A 19567-nucleotide genomic window follows, 5' to 3' on the forward strand; every position below is an offset into this window, starting at 1 on the left:
CACCAAAAATTGGTGGGGCGCGTCTTCGTAGATGAACGATCTATAAGTAGGTAGGCACTCTAACCTATTCTTGCAGTGACAGGCGAAGCTGCGGGCAAAAACTACTCTATATTATTGATAACGATATTATTATTATTTCTAGTTTGTTTATGTTCACCATCACCTTTGATGAGTCATGGAATCATCGTTGAATAATGGTTTTCCTTATGATGATTCGAGTTAGGTACATTTGCATACACATGGTTAAATGAAAACGTATATAAATCATTTTTATGGTAATGACTACTTACGTGCGGGCAGGCCCCCCACTAGGTGGACCGACGATCCTGAAGGAAGTGCCTGGATGCAGGCAGCGTAAGACCGGTCTTTGTGGAAATCCTTGGGAAAGGCCTTTGTCCAGCAGTGGACGTCATTTGGCTGCAACTAACGAACGAACGACTACTTATAGGCTACGCACAGCAAAAAGACTTATTTCGACGGGTTCATTCAGTGTCTAAGTAGCTCAGTTGGAAGAGCAGTCGCCCGGCAAGCGGAAGGTCGTCGGTTCAATTCCCGTCTTAGGCAGTTCGATTATTTCAAGTTATTTATAATTTTCAAATCCACGGTAGCTTTTGTTTAGTTATAAGTGGATAGTATTATTATGCTTAGTACTTATCCAGCGGGTCCAATGACAGTTTAACTTTCCTCCGGGACAAACGTGACCTTCACTGGTTGTGTTGACGGTCGAGCTGTAGATCCTAGCTACACAGGAGTTGTAGCGGTGGGAACGAGAGGTGGGAATAGTCCCGTAGTTGCACACACAACTTATTACACATTGTTATGATTATTAATAATTATTAATAGTATCAAAAGCTTCAATTTACGTCAACACATGACGTATGTACACCTATGACGTTAAATGCCTCAAACTTGTTGCATTTTAATGCGCAATAAATAAAACATTGAAGCAAAGATTTTAAAATAAAATAAATTGTTCTCGTAAGAGGCAACTAAAGGCCAGTTTATCCGTAATTTGATAATGCCGTTAAATATTAACGAAAATGTAAACTAACAGTTTAAAAAAATTGGAAAGTAATGCAACCTCTATGAAAATCGTAGCTATTCTTAAAGCTTATAAAGGAGCTTTTACTATTATGGAAGCAATAAACGTATTGAGTATTGAGCTTTCACAGGTTTCAGCAAACGTGGTCGCCCCAAGCAAACTTGGCGGCGCACTGTAGCAGACGAGGCGAAGAAAATCGGCAAGACCTGGAGCGAGATCAAGCGCGAAGCTCAAGACCGAACGCGATGGAGGACTGTTGTGGACGCCCTCTGCCCCGTCTAGGGGACATAGGACCTTAAGTCAAGTAGTTAAGTCACAGGTTTCAGTATAATTTTAACCCTACCACTGCAAGACAGTAAAGTGGGCCAATACTGAGAAGAAACAGAGCAAGAAAGTCGCCAGTTTCCAGAAAATTACCTATTGATTTTGGGATCTTTTTTATAACCTATTTTAATTTCTTTAGGATGACATGAAAATTATTAAAAATAATTTCTCCTTGGTCAGTGATCTTATTATAAACTAGCTTTCCGCTCGCGGCTTCGCCCGCGTGGAATTTTGTCTGTCACAGAAAAACTTTATCGAGCGCGTCCCTGTTTCAAAAACCGGGATAAAAACTATGTCCTTTCCCGGGAACTTTTATCTCCCTGCCAAATTTCATCAAAATCAGTTCATTGGTTTAGGCGTGAAACTGAGACAGACAGACAGACAGACAGACAGAGTTACTTTCGCATTTATAATATTAGTATAGAAGTATAGATTAATTACCTATAGGTACTTATTGTTTATTAGACTGTTTATTAATCCTCGCCGGACTATTATGATGAAAACTCCTGCTAAATGGCTTGACTGATTATGAAATTTTATGGACTAGAATGTGAACTATTATACCCCTATGAGATATGGGGTTTTCACGCATTCGAAGAAAAGATAACGGGAAAATTGTATCACTAATGACAATAGGCTATTATGTAACTAGTTTCCTAAAAATAACTTTTAGTCCGTCAATTACATAATTATCAAAAAATATTGGACACGTATAAAAATTTTATTTGTCAATCAAACAAGTTTTTACGAAGTTCTGATGCGTTGAATTTCCGCGTTACGTCACAAAGTGCTACACTTTTAAGCACGCCTTGACGTCACGGGCCTCTTCTTTTGAACTAGCATGCTTTCTCTTAAAATTTTCATTAGTTTGAAAAAGTGAAAAATACGTGTCGAGTATTTTTTAATAAATTAGCCGACCGACTAATTCAAACTCTTGCATTTTCGAAAGCTGTTATTTTCACATTAAAACAGACATTCCAATTTTATGTATAAGAAGATTAGCTAATGAATCGTACGTGCTGCCCAGAGCATCGCTTGATACAAACATAATACACAATCTGGTTTTAGACCAGTACCGGTCTGGTTTCCCATTAAACTGGACGTGTTTGTTACGTTTAGTTCGTATACAAGACCTTTTAAGGGCAAAAACTTTTTGGTGTTGTGTTTTTTTATCTGTGCAATTTTGTTTTTTTCGGATGCCATGGAGTGTAATTTAAAATAAGTCCTCTTTGGTAAGTGGTCCTATTATTTTAATTGGTTTTAATTACAATAATTTTGTCATTAAGTAATTCAAGTTCAAGGATTTTAATTGAGATTTGGTACGGTTTGTATGGAAACTCGACTTGGAAATAATCTTGTAATTTTATTGAAAAAAAGATACTGGCAATTTATACTGAGTTTTTTGCGCCGTTTCTTCTCAGCACTGACCAGTTTATTGTCCCGAAGCAGTGGTAGGGTTATAGAACTTACTAGGACTTCTGAATTTTATGAATAACTTCGCTTTATCAATCACTCTGTTACCCTTAAGGAGCCTATAAAAGTCTTATGCCCGTTTTCACCATCAATCCCTCATTTTTAAGTGACCCCTATGGTAACACATACTAGGAATTTTGTTTTCAAAGGGGTCACTTAAAAATTAGGGATTGATAGTGAAAACGGGCATCACAAGCTTTTTGCCCTACCAGCGCTTCGAGACAAACATTTGGAAAGTGCTGAGAAGAAGCGCCGCAACAAATTAAATTAAATTAAACTAGGTTAAATTTAAATAAATACCAGTTAGTAGACTTATAGATTTAGAAACTGTGTTTTGAATTCTAACGCTTTTATGTTAGTTAAAGATGCTAAGATGCGAATAGTTTATCTCGTTTTACCGAAAATGACTACACATAAAAATGATCGTACTTAGTACCTTTTTGGAACGTTTTTTTTTTACTTTTTTCAAAAGTTACGTTAGCTTACAAAAAAGTTTTGTTTACTATGTAATGTTAATACTACAACATGCAAAGATTCAATAAAAGTCCCAATTTAATTGAGTAAATAAATTCAATAAAAAATATTTTAAGAGTGCTTTTTAACCGGCTGCGTCGGAAAGAGCCCTATATATTTTTAATTTAGAATGGATTTTAATAAGTACAACAACGGTTCAATCTAACTCTATACCAAAATTCATCAAAATTAGTTCAACAGTGATTAAGAAACCAACAACGTAACTTTCGTGTCCAATCAAATTATGTATTACATACAATTATGTATTTCCTGTACTATAGGTTACGGCCTTGACTACTTATATGCAAATTATATGACTCGTTATTAACATATGATGCAACTAAAAAGATCACTGGGGTATTCGACTCGCTCTACCAATATAACTAAATAAATAATAAATAAATAAATATCGTTAGACTTTTTATACTGCGCCATCTAGTCCCAAACTAAGCAAAGCTTGTACTATAGATGTGCCAGACTTTTTTTTGTAAATACACCTACAGTTACAACTGAAGAAGCTTTACTTGTGTGTGTATTAAAACTTTTGAAAAACTAACAGTAGCGAGCCACCACACATGTAAAGCTCACTCGCCTTCGTGAATTGCAGCAACTAAACATAATACGGATAGGTAGGTAGTATCACAGAACACACCCGAACCAATAACAAACAGGTAAATTCATACATACAAATACATTTGTATTGAGCGGGTATTGAACCCGCGACCTCTAATAGTTCGAATAGTCCAGTCATAATTATGGTAGTTTTACCTGGAATGTTTTCTGGGAGTAATGAAAATTGGTATACCTACGAGTAATAGATTTCGATGTGCTCTTTACAAATTTCAACTTTGCGACCTCGTATGGTTGCTGGAAATTGGAAAAATCCTTTCGGATAAATTTTATGATAAACATTCGTAGAGAAAATAAAACTAGAGAAAAATTCCTATTTTTGAAGCCTACCTTACCTTTTTGTAAAATCAATAGTTTAGGCGTAGGAGTGCCGCAAAGTATACTTCTATTATGCGTTTTGACCGAAAAACTTATTTCCACCTCACCTTGAAGTAAAGTAACCGACACGGTTTTTTTATACCTAAACACATCTAGACACCCGGCAGCATGTTCAGCCAAGTTCAAAGAAAAAGAACTACATTAATATAAACAAACCATAAACAAAACTGCTAAACATGAAGCTTAATTTTCTGGTCAAAAAGCCATTTCTATCGTTCATTCGTTTCAGCCAAATGACGTCCACTGCTGGACAAAGGCCTCCCCCAAGGATTTCCACAAGGACCGGTTCTGCGCTGCCCGCATCCAGGTGCTTACCGTGACCTTATTTAAAATATTTATAACTCAAAGGTTGACTGACTGACTGACTGACATAGTGATCTATCAACGCACAGCCCAAACCACTGGACGGATCGGGCTGAAATTTGGCATGCAGGTAGATGTTATGACTTAGGCATCCGCTAAGAAAGGATTTTACGAAACTCCACCCCTAAGGGGGTAAAACGGGATCCACGCGTACGAAGTCGCAGGCGGCCGCTAGTCTAGAATATTTTTTAGCATTTTTTTTTACTTTTGTGTTTTTTTTTCAGATCTGCGCCCTGAACACACAAATGTGTGATGATGATTTTGAAGTTATTACTACAAGTGGCATTATTTTTAGTTGTTAAAGATAGCAAGGCACAGAGAAACGGTGAGTTACATTTTTATTATTATTAAAAAATAGTAAGTAGAAATATAATATTATGTGAACTAATAGAGTAGGTATAAACTTTAAAAGATCAATTTCAATCAGATAATTACGGAAATCAGTAGCATAAACATTTTTAACTGTAGAAGTACCTACACTTTGGTGCTGTTGGATTTCTTTCTACCAAAGTTATCTTAAAATAATACACAATCCGCATAGACAGTTCGTGCTTGTAACGCATGTTCCATGTTCATAGTTCTGTGAATATTGCGTGTTACGAAAAATACTTTTTATACTAAAAGAAAAGTGATTTCTTATTAGCACAGCTAAGTAATTAATAATACTGTACCTCTAGAATGAACAACTTTCGTCTTCGAATCGTTTGCGTATTCGAAACTCAACCTTCGAATTAAACGATAACGTGACAATTTTGATTCTCAAAATAAGTTTCGTGCAGCCATTTCTCATACGAAGTTCACTTTACGTTCACAAGAGCGCTGTTGTAGTTTTCGTACCTACTAAATCTTTTGATGGCGATTCGAATACGCAAACGATTCGAACTCGAAAGTTTATCGTGCTCGCCGTACTGGTCTATTAAGGTCAAGCAGACATATCAACTCGGAAAGGGATCAACACCGTATCGCCTTTTGCGAGCTGTCATCATCTTTCGCTCGCTGTCAAACGCTGCGGTTACGGTACGGATGAGTGTTTCATACAAAGAATACTGACCGCCTAGAGTTGATACGGTTACGATCCCTTTCCGGGTTGATAAATGTGCTACGGCCTTTATAGCTGCTTTTTAGAATTAGTAGCTTCAGGGTTTCTGATGCATTTTTCAGATGGAGACTCCTGTGTAGACACTTACACAGGGACATTGGGTGTGTGTAGACCGGCAGAAGCGTGTAAGCAAGCGAAGAACGACTATGAGTGAGTGAAACTAGAAGCGGGTAAAATTTTGTTGTAATGATTGAACACTCTATTCAAGTACCTAGTTAATTAAAGTCTGATCGCCGAGTACGTAGAATTTTGTCCAATGACCCAGAGCTACCTATCCTTATCGCTCGCGCGTAAAAAACCTCATAAAACTTATTTCTTTTTGCAAATAGGCTTTTTAAAAGCACTTTTGCACGTCCCAGTATTAACCCTACCACTGCTTCGGGACAATAAATGGGTGAGTGCTGAGAAGAAGCAGCGCAAGAAACTCAGTCACTATTATCAGCCTCCTTTGTCCAGTGATAAGTAATTTAGTAGCTAAACGTGTCACGTACTGGAAAACGCAGCGTGAGACGTCCACCCACAAGTTGGACCGACGACCTCACGGTAGCAGGAAGGCACTTGATGCAGGCAGCTACCAACCGTGCAATGTGGAAATCATTGGGGGAGGCCTATGTTCAGCAGTGGACATCCTGTGGCTGAAATTATTCTAGTCCTGAAAACTATCTTAGTTTCCAATTTGCTATAAAATGTGCTTTTTTATTTTGAATTCAATAAATTCAGGGAAATCGATTGCTGCTTTCTTTCAACGGACTTACGATTGTCACATAATATCTTAACTAACTGAATTTTTCTCTTCCTCAGATTCAGTGGTATCAGACCTACATTCTGCGAGTACAACGCATTCGGCCAAAACCTGGTCTGTTGCAGAGATGGAAAGACCATCCTCCAGACTGCCAAACCACGGACTGTTGAGTAAGAACCATCTTTTATCAAGTACAGTCCCCACTCCTGTTTCTTTGGAAACGTGACCACATACTTAGTGGTGGACCGATGATTTATTGAAGGTCGCGGGAGGTGCCTGGATGCGGGCGGCGCAGGACCTGTCTTTGTGGAACTCCTTGGGGGAGGCCTTTTTCCAGCAGCGGACGTCATTTGGCTGAAAGGAGACTCTTTATCAAAGTTAGCAAGCTGCTTGCCCTAACCCTAATTCAGGACAACAAATGGCAATGCCAGATTTTGTATGGAAGGTGACCAAACCTTGTTTTTTGTAACTTACTAGAACGTTACGTATAATATGTGCCGTCTTTTATCGCGCTGATTCTGCTCCACACTGCAGTAACTCAGTTAAGACTGAGTTTAGAGGAAGTTAAGTATCATGTTATATAGTAAGTGCTCGTAACTCAGTTCAGACTGAGTTTAGAGGTAAGTATCATGTTACACTATTTTGTAATAAAAAAACAAGGTTTGGTCGATGGCCGCGCGAAAAAAAATGCGCCATATTCCGGCATTGTCTTTTCGACTGGCGCTGAGAAGTGACGGAAGAAACTAAGCCAAATCTCTCAGCATCTTATTAAACAAGAAGTAAAATCAAAAAGGTGTAGTAACTAATCCTTTATTCCACTTTTTATCTTCCAGCCCTCCCCCGGTGTGGACTGAAGCAAATGACAATAGAAGAGTGAGTGAGAAAAGTAAGTTCCATAATTACATTATTATCCATAGGTACTTATCTATGTTACAGGAAATGTATGAAATCCGTCATTGTATACAATTCCTAGGAATTGTGTATAAGTCCTAAAATCACCCGGAAATGTGTGATGTAAATTATATTAGACACATTTCCTAGGAAAATTATACATTTCCTAAACAGCAATCGGAAATGTAATTAAGTTATTTTTTTTTACACAAAATTATTTTTATTACTCCACTTTTTGTTCTCCGAAACTTAAATGGCGCTACCGCGCCGCGGCAACTGTGTATGTGTAAGGTCGCAAGTCTAACCTAACCTAACCGAGACTTTGTTATCCAGCTACAGGAGTACTAAAACCTTCATGTCAATAATAGTTTAATAAAAGAGATGTTAAAATTAGGGATTTCCAATATTTCAGCGTAATATGCGTGATGCCGAAATAAAGGTATAATAGTGCGAAAACAACTGTCAGGCTAAACAATAATAATTGTGAGTTAAAAGTACCTATCGGCCAATGTGGTTTGGCTAAATGAAATTTTAGGCGTACCGAGGGACATCCGATCACGCGACCGCGCTTGTGCCGCTTAGTTTTATACATTTCCTAATACAATATTGGAATTCTATAAAATTCCTAGGAAAAGTATACATTTCCTAGGATATGTGCGTATTAAAAAATCTCTGAAGCAATATTTTATACATTTCCTAAATAGCTTCGGAATTGTATACATTTCCTAGGAATAGTATACAATTCCTAGAATTCATACATTTCCTGTAACATCTACACTAACATTAAAATAAAACTACTGGACCGATTTGAACAGTTCTTTCCTAATTAGAATCGTAGTACATAGTTCTGACTGATGAAAGTGGTTCGAAGTTCTTCGGGTCAGCTAGTTTTGTCAGGCAAAATACCTACATTTTATAGGTCCCAGCTTTATATCTTTTAAAATTTATTATAGCTTTTAAAATTATACAGGGTGACTTTTGTATCAGTATCCAAATTTTTTCCTGACATAAGGTATCGTTTATAGATGACATTTTTAATAAAAAATAGGTAGGTCAAATTTTAACATCAACTATTTTTTTCCTAACCAATTAATCACGTAGTGTGGTTACCGCGCTTAGCGCGTAAACATTTTGCGGGAGAGCTGGTCGAGCGGAGAGCTGGCAACGTGTGGCAACGCTCGACCGGCCGGCCTGGCCGCGCGGCGCTTCAATCAGTCGCCCGCGCAACCCTTTACGAGACGCGCGTATCGCTGCGCGCGCCGATCGTTCCGTCGTGCGGTCAACGTAACGTTGTATTCGCAGCGCGAGTGTTATGAAATGATTCGGTGCTACATTTTAAGTGGAGAGAGTTTGAACCGGGCCCAGAGGAATACCTCGACTTCGTAACCAAGGACTAAACCCAACAGTGCCAAACCGGTGAACGATTTTAGCGGCAAACTGAAGCGAGATCCGCGAGCAAGTAGGTAAGTACCTACACGAGACGCGAAGTGCGAAATGACACTGTAGTTTTAAATAAACTCAAAGACAATGTACAAAAGCGTGCAAGTCTGTCTGGAGAAAAATGGTATGCACTTTGGGCAATTATTAAAATAACTACTCATAATTTGTTAGTTTGTTGTTAGGTTAGGTAGGTTTGGTAAGCAATCTCAATTATTGCACATGAAAATAACGATAAATACCCCCGAATAGGTACACAAGAAAAGTAGTGTTACCGCTCTCGGTGATTTTATTTTCTTTTTGATAGCGTAATTATTGTCGTAGGTATTTAATTTTTCTACCATAAATTAGTAAGTCTGTTTAATTAAAACTAATTACCACTTTGAAATCTTTTGCATTTTGACGGTCCTAAGCCCGTGAAAGTATGAAGGGAAAATCGACAACTTATAAATCGTATCGCAATGAATGAAATGCGGCGCGGGCAGGCGCGTACGTGTGTGCGTGCGTAAGCGAGTGAGCCGTGACCACGGTGTAAGTGTTTTTTCAGACTGTTTCTGGGTGCTTTATTTTGACATTTTTGTACTGGACGATACAAAAATAAAAAATACGTGTTTTGCCTTTCGCTTCATAGATTATTATATTAAAATTTGGATACTGATACAAAAGTCACCCTGTATATTACTAGTTAGTTGTTCCCTTTCAGATTGTATTCAATTTTCCAACGCTAATCTGGTTTTCTTTATCAATTTTCCTCTTTTTACTTGAGGAAAATATCCTCTTTTTATTGTTTGGAAACACCGATGGGTACTAAATTAGGTACCTAATCTCATCAAAGTAGATAAAGTGCTAAACGGATATGCATGTTTGTATTTTTCCCCGTGAAGTTTTGTTACCTACAAACTACCTATACCTAGGTATTACCTATGATATTCGGAGCAGAACGAATCCATCTCCAAAGAAGATTAAAGTCTGTCTTTTGCCCGCAATGGACAATAGCTCTCGGTCTAAAGGACCTGCTTCAGACGCAGAGGTCCCGGGTTCGATTCCCAGTGGGGGCACATTTTTCTGTTCGGTTTAATTGATAGGGCTTGTTCTAAGTCCGCCTGGCTAGCTGCCACCATCTTACCTAAGTCTGTCGCCATAACAACAATGTTAACAGCATTGTTGTGTTCCGGCAGTTAGAGGTAAGATAGCCAGTTCCTCCGTGGTTGAGGATTCCGGGTGAAGCTCGCTTCCACCTTCGGCCTGATCATCACTTACCATCAGGTGAGATACAGGCCAAGAGCTTCCTGGTTGTGGATGAAAAAAAATCTATCTCTCTTTCAGAATGCGACGCCTACAGCCGCAGTGTGCTATCGCGGGTAGACGCATCCCCTCTCTCAGTAGACAATGACGGTCTAACGTTCGTTGCCTCGAAGTGCCACTACACTAGCGTGGAGCTGATCATAGGGGGGGAGGATGCCACTAGAGGGGAGTTCCCGCATATGGTAAGGAATAGAACAGAATTGAATTCCTGGCAATTAGTGGTGACTGAGTTTGTTCCGGCGTTTCTTCTCAGCACTTGCCATATGTTTGTCTCGAAGCGCTGGTAGGGCCCAAAAGATAGGAGACATGTAAAGTGCCCCATAAGGGCCTTTTCTTTTTATTGTTTGCTATATTTGACGTTCATAAGTGCCACTTGTGGTCTAAACTGAATATTTTTGATTTTTGTTTTTTTTTTTTTAATGTATTTGGCAAAATATTTTTGAGAAAGTCCAGCTGTGGACCTCATTTGGCTGAAACGAGAATGTAGGTAGGTCGTACATATTATTTGTCTCAAAACGTCTCTGGTCATGCTCTCAAGGGAGATAACATCAAGTTTTTCGTTACTATGTAGATTAGTGTGTTTTATCCTTACTACTGGAAGACGTAGCGTGGGCAGGCCTCCTACTAGATGGACCGACGATCTGGTAAAGGTCGCGGGAAGAGCCTGGATGCGGGCAGCGCAGGAGCGTTCATTGTGGAAAACCTTGGGAGAGGCCTTGAAAAATTGTTTTGTGACGAAGAAGGAGATATACCTAGTTTAAAATATTTGGTTCATCATATTGCCTGTGCAATACGTTATTAATTTGTTTTAAACGAAGCAGCAACCACTCAGCACGTTCTGTAGACCTGCAACATACAGTATTCTGCAGAAGATACGGATGGATACAGCGTCACCAGTGATGCTATAACGCAAAAGGACGCTGGTATTCTGCAGAAGCTACAAATGTAAAGAGCGTCACTAACGCAGTAGGATTTAGCTGAGACACGTAAATGCTTTTTAAAAGCCTTATTCTATTGTTCCCAGGCAGCCATAGGCTGGGCCAACTTCGACGGCGGCTACGACTTCAACTGCGGCGGCAGTTTGCTCAGTCGTCGCTTCGTGCTGACGGCTGGCCACTGCAGCAAGGACCCGCGGGCACGGGACCCGGCGCCAGCGGTGGTCCGGCTCGGAGACCAGAACATCGACTCCAAGGTCAACGACGGAGCCGACCCCATAGACGTGAGTAGAGAGAAGAAGAGGGAGAAGCTATAGACTTGGATAGAGCGAAGCTTATTAAAGCAGCAAAGGGAGTTCTCTGTAGCTGTTGTAACTGTCTAGGTATAGGTATAAGCTACAAAATCACTAGCATAGCAAGCAATGCAGAACCAGTAAAGGAAGAAACTACAGCTGCAAATACTACCCAGGCCACGAAGATGACCCATAGAAGTGAGTACCTAGAGACAACACATTTTGGATGTGTCCATTTAGATAGAACGGAGCTTTTTCTCCAACTGCCTCTGTCTCTCTCTCCAACTCCAACTGGAGCCTGATTAGCCGGCGCTTCGAAAACAAGGTAATCTTTACGTTAAAAGCGACCTAGTGTCTAGCGCCATAAAGCAACTTCTCCTCTGCCTGGAGCTCAGCCGGCGCTCCTAAAACGAGTAATATTTATGGTAAAAGCGACCTAGTGTCTAGCGCCAAAAGGCAGCGTCTCCCCTGCCTGGCGCCTGCTCAGCCGCTTCGTGCTGACTGCGGGCCACTGCAGCAAGGACCCGCGGGCCCGGGACCCCGCGCCGGCGGTGGTCCGGCTCGGAGACCAGAACATCGACTCCAAGGTCAACGACGGAGCCGACCCCATAGACGTGAGTACGAGGAACTAGCAAAGGAAGAAGCTATAGTTACCTAAGCGGTGAACTAATCACCATTACAGCAAGCACAGTCACCAGTGAGAAGATGATGCTACCTAAGCTACAAAAGTGACACTTTAGACGTAAGTACAACGAACTGATTAGCAAAAAAAGGTGTCAAATCATCAAATGGTGACGTAATGTATGGGTTTAACAGGCTACCTATAAATAAGAGCACAGCCAAGGATAGATACTTCTTCAGGATCTCACCATGTTGAATTATACCAAAAGACACTTGTACAACCTTTCTTGTAAGGTATGGCACGCTATATGTTTCAAGAAATGATGCCCTACGGGGACACAATCTCACCAAAAAAAGAAAGTACTTCAAATTTTGCAGCCTTTCTTAGAATTATCAGGAGAGGGATGTTTACAGTGTCTATTTAGACGATATAATGTTTCTTATTCAACCATCAGCAAAACCAAAATCTGTTTTCAATAAAAAGCCCCGTGTAGGCACCTACTTAGTTAACAAATTATTATTGGGTAACAGTAGGTACCTTTTCCTCGTTTCTGATTCGATCTCGTAAAGAAACACCGAACATAGGCGTAAGTGAAAAAAGTAAATTTTACAGGAGAGCCATTTTAGTGGCCAGAACCATATTTTTGGGTCATATCTTCTGACCTACTAAAACGAATTTAATGAAATTTCACATTTAGCCTTAACATGTAATGCTTTTGCTACTGCTGTTATCAATTTTTATATTTTTCTTATATATTTTGAGATTTTACGCATTGCCCTTTTACGTCGTCACATTTCTATAATTTCATGTATATTGTTCAACGTAAAGAGACTTAAATGACAACGTAAATGTAATATTTTAAGCGATTACTCTCTTTATTTATGCATGTAATTATTTTAATTGTTATCATGTGCTATATCAATAATAAATCAGTTAGAAAAAGTTGTTTAATGTATCGTTATTACGTTTTAACGCAAATACGCCCATATACTGTGCTCGAGATTTAGTTAGGTCTTTTAACATAATGTGTCATATTTTTAAAAATTATAAATAACTTGAAAAAATCGAACTGCCTAAGGCGGGAATTGAACCCACGATGCCTTAGGCAGTTCGATTTTTTCAAGTTATTTATAATTTTCAATTTAGTTTGAGATGCTACTCTTAACGCTAAAAGTTAAATAACTATATAATGTGTCATAATTTATAAATAAAACAATTTGCTAAATATTTTCATGGCTTTATTTAAGATTTGGATTATAAAAAATATATATTTATGTAAGCAACTACTCGTATAGATTGACGAATCGTATGATTGGGCTTTATACGTGGCGTAGTTTTGCACATACGCCTATTTGCCTAAAATTTTATTTTGTATCTAATGGAAAAAATTTTTTTTTTCTTACTGACGTTATAGATTAGAGCAAAATGAAATCATTGCTTAAATAATTGGAAAAAGGCGTAAGCGGCAGTTTCGCCTTTATACGTAGGAGCCATCGATAAGGCCTATAGTGAGAGGCCACGTTTCCGAACCATAAGTTATCACTGGTATGACGACCATCATACAGGTAGCAGGAAGGCACTGGATTCAGGCCACTACCAACCGGGCAACATGGAAAGCATTGGGGGAGGCCTATGTTCAGCAGTGAACGTCCTATGGCTGAGATGATGATAATGATGATGAACAGTACCTTTTTTCTTCCAGGTCCCGATCCGCCACATCCACACGCACCCAGACTACAAGTCGCCAGTGAAATACAACGACATAGCTCTTATAGAGTTAGCTACGGACGTCGTCTTTGAAGACGCGATCCGCCCAGCCTGTCTGTGGACCAAAGACGGCTTCGGGGACTATGAGAAGGCAATCGCTACTGGATGGGGGGTGAAGGACGTTGGTGAGTTTATTCTTAGGGTTCTGAAGACAAGACAGAACCACTTAATTTCGTGGGATACAATTATTGTTTGTGTGAGACGAAACAACACTCCACCTACAAATTGATAGCAACTGATCACAAGGGTTTCTTAACGCTTGGCAACCAAAGGGTGTCCTCCCTCCTCTTCAAACCTCTGCTGGACCGGTCCTACGCTACCGGCATCCAAGTGCTACCTATGACCATCACTAGACCGTCGGTCCATCGAGTAGAATACCTACATATATACATCTTCCCCTCTGTGGTCGTCTTTTCTACGACTTAGGAGCTATGTGCCCCACCCATGTACTTGGCCTGCCAGCGACTTAATAAAACGAACGAAATTTTAACATAAAACTTTATTCAGGTGTTTTGTAATCTGCCGTCCGCTTTAGCTCATAATCTGCCCGAGTGGCCCCTGGTCCCAGTCAGTCTGTCATCATCATCTCAGCCATAGGACGTCCACTGCTGAACATAGGCCTCCCCAAGTCCCCAATGCTTTCCATGTTACCCGGTTGGTAGCGGCCTGCGTCCAGCGCTTTCCTGCTACCTTTACGATGTCGGTCTTTCAGTCAGTCTGTGCTTCCCTGCATTAAGCTCCTAGCTATCTATACTAATATTATAAATGCGAAAGTAACTCTGTCTCTCTATCTGTCTGTCTCGCTTTCACGCCTAAACCACTGAACCGATTTTGATGAAATTTGGCATAGAGATAGTTTGAGTCCCGGGAAAGGAAAGGACAAGTTTTTACCCGGTTTTTGAAATAGGGTCGCGCGAGATAAAGTTTTACTGTGACAGACAAAATTCCACGCGGGCGGAAAGTTAATTATGTTGCTGTCGCGCTCGCACACTTACGCGCGAGCGACAAGGATGGGTAGTTTGGGGTCGTTGGACAAAATTCTACGTGCTCGCAGACCAGGCTATAGTTATTAATAACTATTGAATTCTTGTTTCCAGTAACCAAAGAGACCTCCAAGGAGCTGCAGAAGGTGTCACTCTCTCTGCTCCAGAACGAGCAGTGTGACCCGCTACTAAACCACAACCGCAACTGGAAGGGATTCGTACCGCAGCAGATGTGCGCGGGGGAGCTTCGAGGGGGGAAGGATACGTGCCAGGTGAGTGAAAGATAATGACTATCACAGTCCTCACCAGATTTTCGACTTATGACGAAGTTAAGTTTAAGTAATAAATAACGTCTTATAGCTCTTTGGAGATCATGATAGATGAACCTTTACTTCGAACTCATCCTATGTTCCTCTGATTAATTTCGTTGCCGGTCCAATGACAGTTTAACTTTCCCCGGGACAAACTTGACCTTCACTGGCAGTCAAACTGTAGATCTTGGCTACACAGGAGCTGCAGCGGTGGGAACGAGAGGTGGGAATAGTCCCGTTATCCTCATCAGATGACGCCACTGGCGATTGATATGAGCTTAATTAATTACTACCGCCGACTTAGTCATTGCAAATGTGATACTCAAAGTCATAGCAGACTTATCAACTCAGAAAAGGATCCAACAAGATGTCAACCGCGAGGTGAGGCGCTTACAGTGCTAGGTTGATAAGTTTGCCGCACACTTGTTATACTGCAATGCACACTATCAAATCCTGTGATATACAATTTGCTATTTCTCCTCAGGGTGACTCCGGCTCTCCCATCCAAGCAGCTTCAAAGCAGAACCCTTGCATCTTCTACATCCTGGGAGTGACGTCATTCGGGAAGCAGTGCGGGAAGACCGGCCAGCCGGCCATATACACGCGCGTGTCTAGCTACGTCGACTGGATTGAGAGCATCGTGTGGCCTGGAGAATGATCCGTTGGAAAGGCTAAAGCCTGGTCCGTGAGCACGTAGAATCCCGTCCAATGACCCCAAGCTACCCATCCTTATCGCTCGCGCGTAATTATATTGCTGTCGCGACTGTGCGACGGGCGCCCGCAGTGAGTGTGCGAGCGCGACAGCAACATAATTACGTGCGAGCGACAAGGATGGGCAGCTTGGGGTCATTGGACGGGATTCTACGTGCTCACGGACCGTGGTGTGAATCCTCCAAGTGCTATTTTAGAGTTCTAGCGCTTAATTCAGTCAGTGCCTGAGGTGTGGGAGCGGCACGGGCGCGGGAGGGGTGACATTGATACCTATATTACGTGACAATACGTTACGCATACAAATCTGCAGGCCTGAAGCATATTTAGGCGATTATCACACTGCACCGCGCTCCGCCGCGGTACGCGGGACGACAGATTTAATCATTGTATGCAAGTACCTCAGTTTGTATAGAAAACACGCGCGGCACAACACACTGACAACGCATCTGCGCGCGGGATTTTTAGGGCTTGATTTCCTTTTAGGCTGACATCGGTGACCGACGTCAGCGGCGCGCACGATTAGGTACACACTAGTTCTATGTAATCATCTGCCGCTGACGACGGCGTTGCAGTGCGGTGCTTCATAGAACATTGTGTTTATTCGTACGCTCGACCGATGTACGCGACCTCAGATCATAGAATCATCTGAGTACGCGACCGACGTCAGCGTAGGAGGAAATCAAGCCTTATAATAATGTAATCACGCGGACCGCGGTGCAGTGTGATAATAATCGTCTTATTGAAGTCTCGCTGACATTTGACATCCCAAAAACACCCTCTCGTACCGTTTCATACCTCAGACTGAGTAAAAGCGCTAGACCTAAGATACCTCTTTCACTAAGATACAAAGATCCAACCAGTGTTTTATGTAATTAAAACGATTTAAACTTATATTAAGAATAAGCCTAGGCGCAGACCACCGGTTTTTAGTTGGTCGATAGTTGGGTCGGGCTGTTGATCAGTATGGAGATGTATGAAAGTGCGCACATTACACCGATTTGGTATCGGCCGATTCTGTATAAAGCCTGGTCCGTGAGCACGTAGAATTTTGTCCAATGACCCCAAGCTACCTATCCTTATCGCTCGCGCGTAATTATGTTGCTGTCGCGCTCGCACACTCACTGCGGGCGCGCGTCGCACAGTCGCGACGGCAATATAATTACGCGCGAGCGATAAGGATGGGTAGCTTGGGGTCATTGGACAAAATTCTACGTGCTCGGCTTTACAAATTAGAATCGGGCCCAACTATCGGCCAACTAAAAGTCGGTGCTAGGTGGTCTGCAGTTCTGCACCCAGGCTATGGGTTTATAATAAGACTTATTATGAAGGAAAGAAGAACATAACGATAATTATAATTTTTACATGTTTGACTGAATGTAAAGATTTCTTTCAAGGGTCAGTTTTATATTAATTTAATAAAGTATAATAAAAACCATATGAAAATGAATAACGATTTTTATTTAAAATTGATATAAACATCTACATGTCTAGTATAAATCTGTTTTGGAATAAAATAATAATCAATGGAATAAATACATAATCCTTATTTTTACTTAAATCTAAAGATTTACGAATGAATGTAAGTATTATTACATAGTTACTAGCTTTCCACCCGCGGCTTCCCCCGCGTGTAATTTTATCTGTCACAGAAAAACTTTATCACGCGCGTCCCTGTTTCAAAAACCGGGATAAAAACTATCCTATGTCCTTTCCCGGGACTCAACCTATCTCTTTGTCAAATTTCATCAAAATCGGTTCAGTGGTTTAGGCGTGAAAGCGAGACAGACAGAGTTACTTTCGCATTTATAATATTAGTATATCAGTAATTCTTTGGTCTAATTTACCTACTATTTTCTAAAAAGAGACACAGTTCACATAAAAATTAATTGAAGTCATAAAATTAGATTTTAAATTCAGTTAATAGTTATTTTTGCTTGCTATATGAATATTATTTAATTTAAAATCACTAATTAGCTGACTGAGAAACAGATGCTACAGACACAAAAACTGAACTTGATGCTATATAGCATTCTCTCCCAGTCAACTTTTGGTTGGTCAAGTTATCAAGTAAAGATTCGGCCAAACAAACGCGATCACACGCGATCAGCCGGCGTGCAGCGATGGCGACCAGACTTAAATGCATTGATCGCCATCGCTGCACGCCAGCTGTTTGGCCGAACCTTAACAATAAGAGTATCAGAGTATGTTATAGGCCCTATCCCTTATTATTATGTATAACACTTCCTTTAATTTTGCCTTACTACCCCATCATCATCATCATCTCGGCCATAGGACGTCCACTGCTGAACATAGGCCTCCCCCATATCTGGTAGTACAGTCAGTGACAAATAGTTTGTGACTCCCAAAGCAGCAAAGAAGTTCGCAACACGTCTTTGTTACAATTGGAATAAGGTTGTTATCAACTTTTTGGCCACTTTAGGTGTCACAAAGTATTTGATGCTGACTGTACCATATTTTCAACTATACAGTTCATTAATTTTAACCTTTCGCGTTGAAATACAGTTCAAAATTAGAAATATTTTTTTCTAACTTTCACAAATTTTTCTATTTTTTTTTTCAAATTTAAATGATTTATCTCTTACTAAGTGACAATTTGTAACGAATAACATGTAAATTACATAATGTTTCAAGATATCAAATTAATAACGTATAATCAATCGGCTTTTCAACTAACACAGGCTTCATAAAGTTATACATAACGGAAAACAAGTATGGCAACGTTCCAAGTAATATTACGTACACATGAGTACTAATAGGCGGAGTATGTCCGAACGGATAACACCAGAGCCCTCGTCTGTTCGCGTCCCTGATGTGGTGGCTTGTGAACGCTACGATGAGCATCCAGGTCGTTGTGTAGGCGTTGGCATATTTGAATATGCGACTTAATGCTAATAGGAGAGCTGTTAGAACAACCCAGAATGTAGTGCAGTGGAAGATACCACGCTGCTTTAAATTGGTGAGATCCTGAAAATAATAATATTAAAATTTATCTCAATTTTTGTCTGAATAAAAATTGTATTGCACAGTTGTAAATCTTTAAAAATATATTTGTAAGATTACATAGAACATTGCAGAATTAATACTTCACAGAAAGAAAGGCAATTTATAGATTAATTCTTATTCAGCTGATTTTATAAATTAAATGTCACTGTGCTAATACAACAAAAAACTACTTTATGGGGCAATTTAAAGTCTCACCTTCAAGTTTATAGATTTAGCGACAATAAAATGGTCCACATCAATTAATGATGACACTATAGTGCAAATAATAACATTGTAAATGCAAATATTAGACAGCATACTCTGTCCTCTACTGAAAAATAGTAAAGACGAAAAAAGCCCGACACCGGCGTGAACTGTGCTGTCTGCAATGGCGCGAAATAGAAAGGAGTTCGAATATTTCGATTTAAACACTATGTAGTCCCCCAATAGCGCCGTAGAGAACAAACAAATAGTTAAAAATGCATTTAAAAACTTCATAATTTCAGTAGTTTTGTTTCGCAAGGTTTGAGTATAATTTCACATGTTTATGGCATATTCTGATAAGTATAAGTATTGTTGAGTATTATTTGACCATTATTAATAAGCTGTAATAAATTTTAGAGCATGTTTGTGTTAAAATTTCACTAGAATTTGAAAAATTAGAAGCAAAAACCAAAAACTTCGTGTTTTTATTTTGACAATTGACAGATGAAGCATGACATGAGTGACATTGACTGAACCGTTC

The 19567-nt window shown here is 40.0% G+C and overlaps 2 protein-coding genes across 2 annotated transcripts; one reads left to right on the forward strand and one right to left on the reverse strand.

Moving 5' to 3' along the window:
- Positions 1-2439: 2439 nt before the first annotated feature.
- LOC135085314 (serine protease snake-like) lies at positions 2440-15973 on the forward strand. Its single transcript, XM_063980104.1, has 10 exons — positions 2440-2598; positions 4948-5048; positions 5885-5972; positions 6624-6734; positions 7398-7450; positions 10219-10379; positions 11222-11416; positions 13750-13939; positions 14912-15069; positions 15593-15973. Exons 2-10 carry the CDS (start codon positions 4976-4978, stop codon positions 15764-15766), a joined length of 1203 nt encoding a protein of 400 aa, XP_063836174.1. The 5' UTR covers positions 2440-2598; positions 4948-4975; the 3' UTR covers positions 15767-15973.
- A 1285-nt stretch (positions 15974-17258) lies between these two features.
- Positions 17259-19515, reverse strand: LOC135085315 (transmembrane protein 267). Its single transcript, XM_063980105.1, has 2 exons — positions 19039-19515; positions 17259-18804 (listed from the first exon to the last, which is right to left on the reverse strand). Exons 1-2 carry the CDS (start codon positions 19318-19320, stop codon positions 18475-18477), a joined length of 612 nt encoding a protein of 203 aa, XP_063836175.1. The 5' UTR covers positions 19321-19515; the 3' UTR covers positions 17259-18474.
- Between the last annotated feature and the right edge of the window lie 52 nt (positions 19516-19567).

The sequence above is a fragment of the Ostrinia nubilalis genome, chromosome 28 (genome assembly GCF_963855985.1).
Source record: "Ostrinia nubilalis chromosome 28, ilOstNubi1.1, whole genome shotgun sequence".
NCBI classification, from domain to species: domain Eukaryota; kingdom Metazoa; phylum Arthropoda; class Insecta; order Lepidoptera; family Crambidae; genus Ostrinia; species Ostrinia nubilalis.

What these genes read in the sequence shown, in the direction of transcription:
- LOC135085314 (XM_063980104.1), top strand. Translation starts at nt 4,976, where the DNA reads ATGATGATTTTGAAGTTATTACTACAAGTGGCATTATTTTTAGTTGTT. An exon ending in TAGCAAGGCACAGAGAAACG is followed by an intron (nt 5,049 to 5,884) that starts GTGAGTTACATT and finishes TGCATTTTTCAG; the next exon opens with ATGGAGACTCCTGTGTAGAC. An exon ending in GGGGGAAGGATACGTGCCAG is followed by an intron (nt 15,070 to 15,592) that starts GTGAGTGAAAGA and finishes ATTTCTCCTCAG; the next exon opens with GGTGACTCCGGCTCTCCCAT.
- LOC135085315 (XM_063980105.1), bottom strand. Translation starts at nt 19,320, where the DNA reads ATGAAGTTTTTAAATGCATTTTTAACTATTTGTTTGTTCTCTACGGCG. An exon ending in CTAAATCTATAAACTTGAAG is followed by an intron (nt 18,805 to 19,038) that starts GTGAGACTTTAA and finishes TATTATTTTCAG; the next exon opens with GATCTCACCAATTTAAAGCA.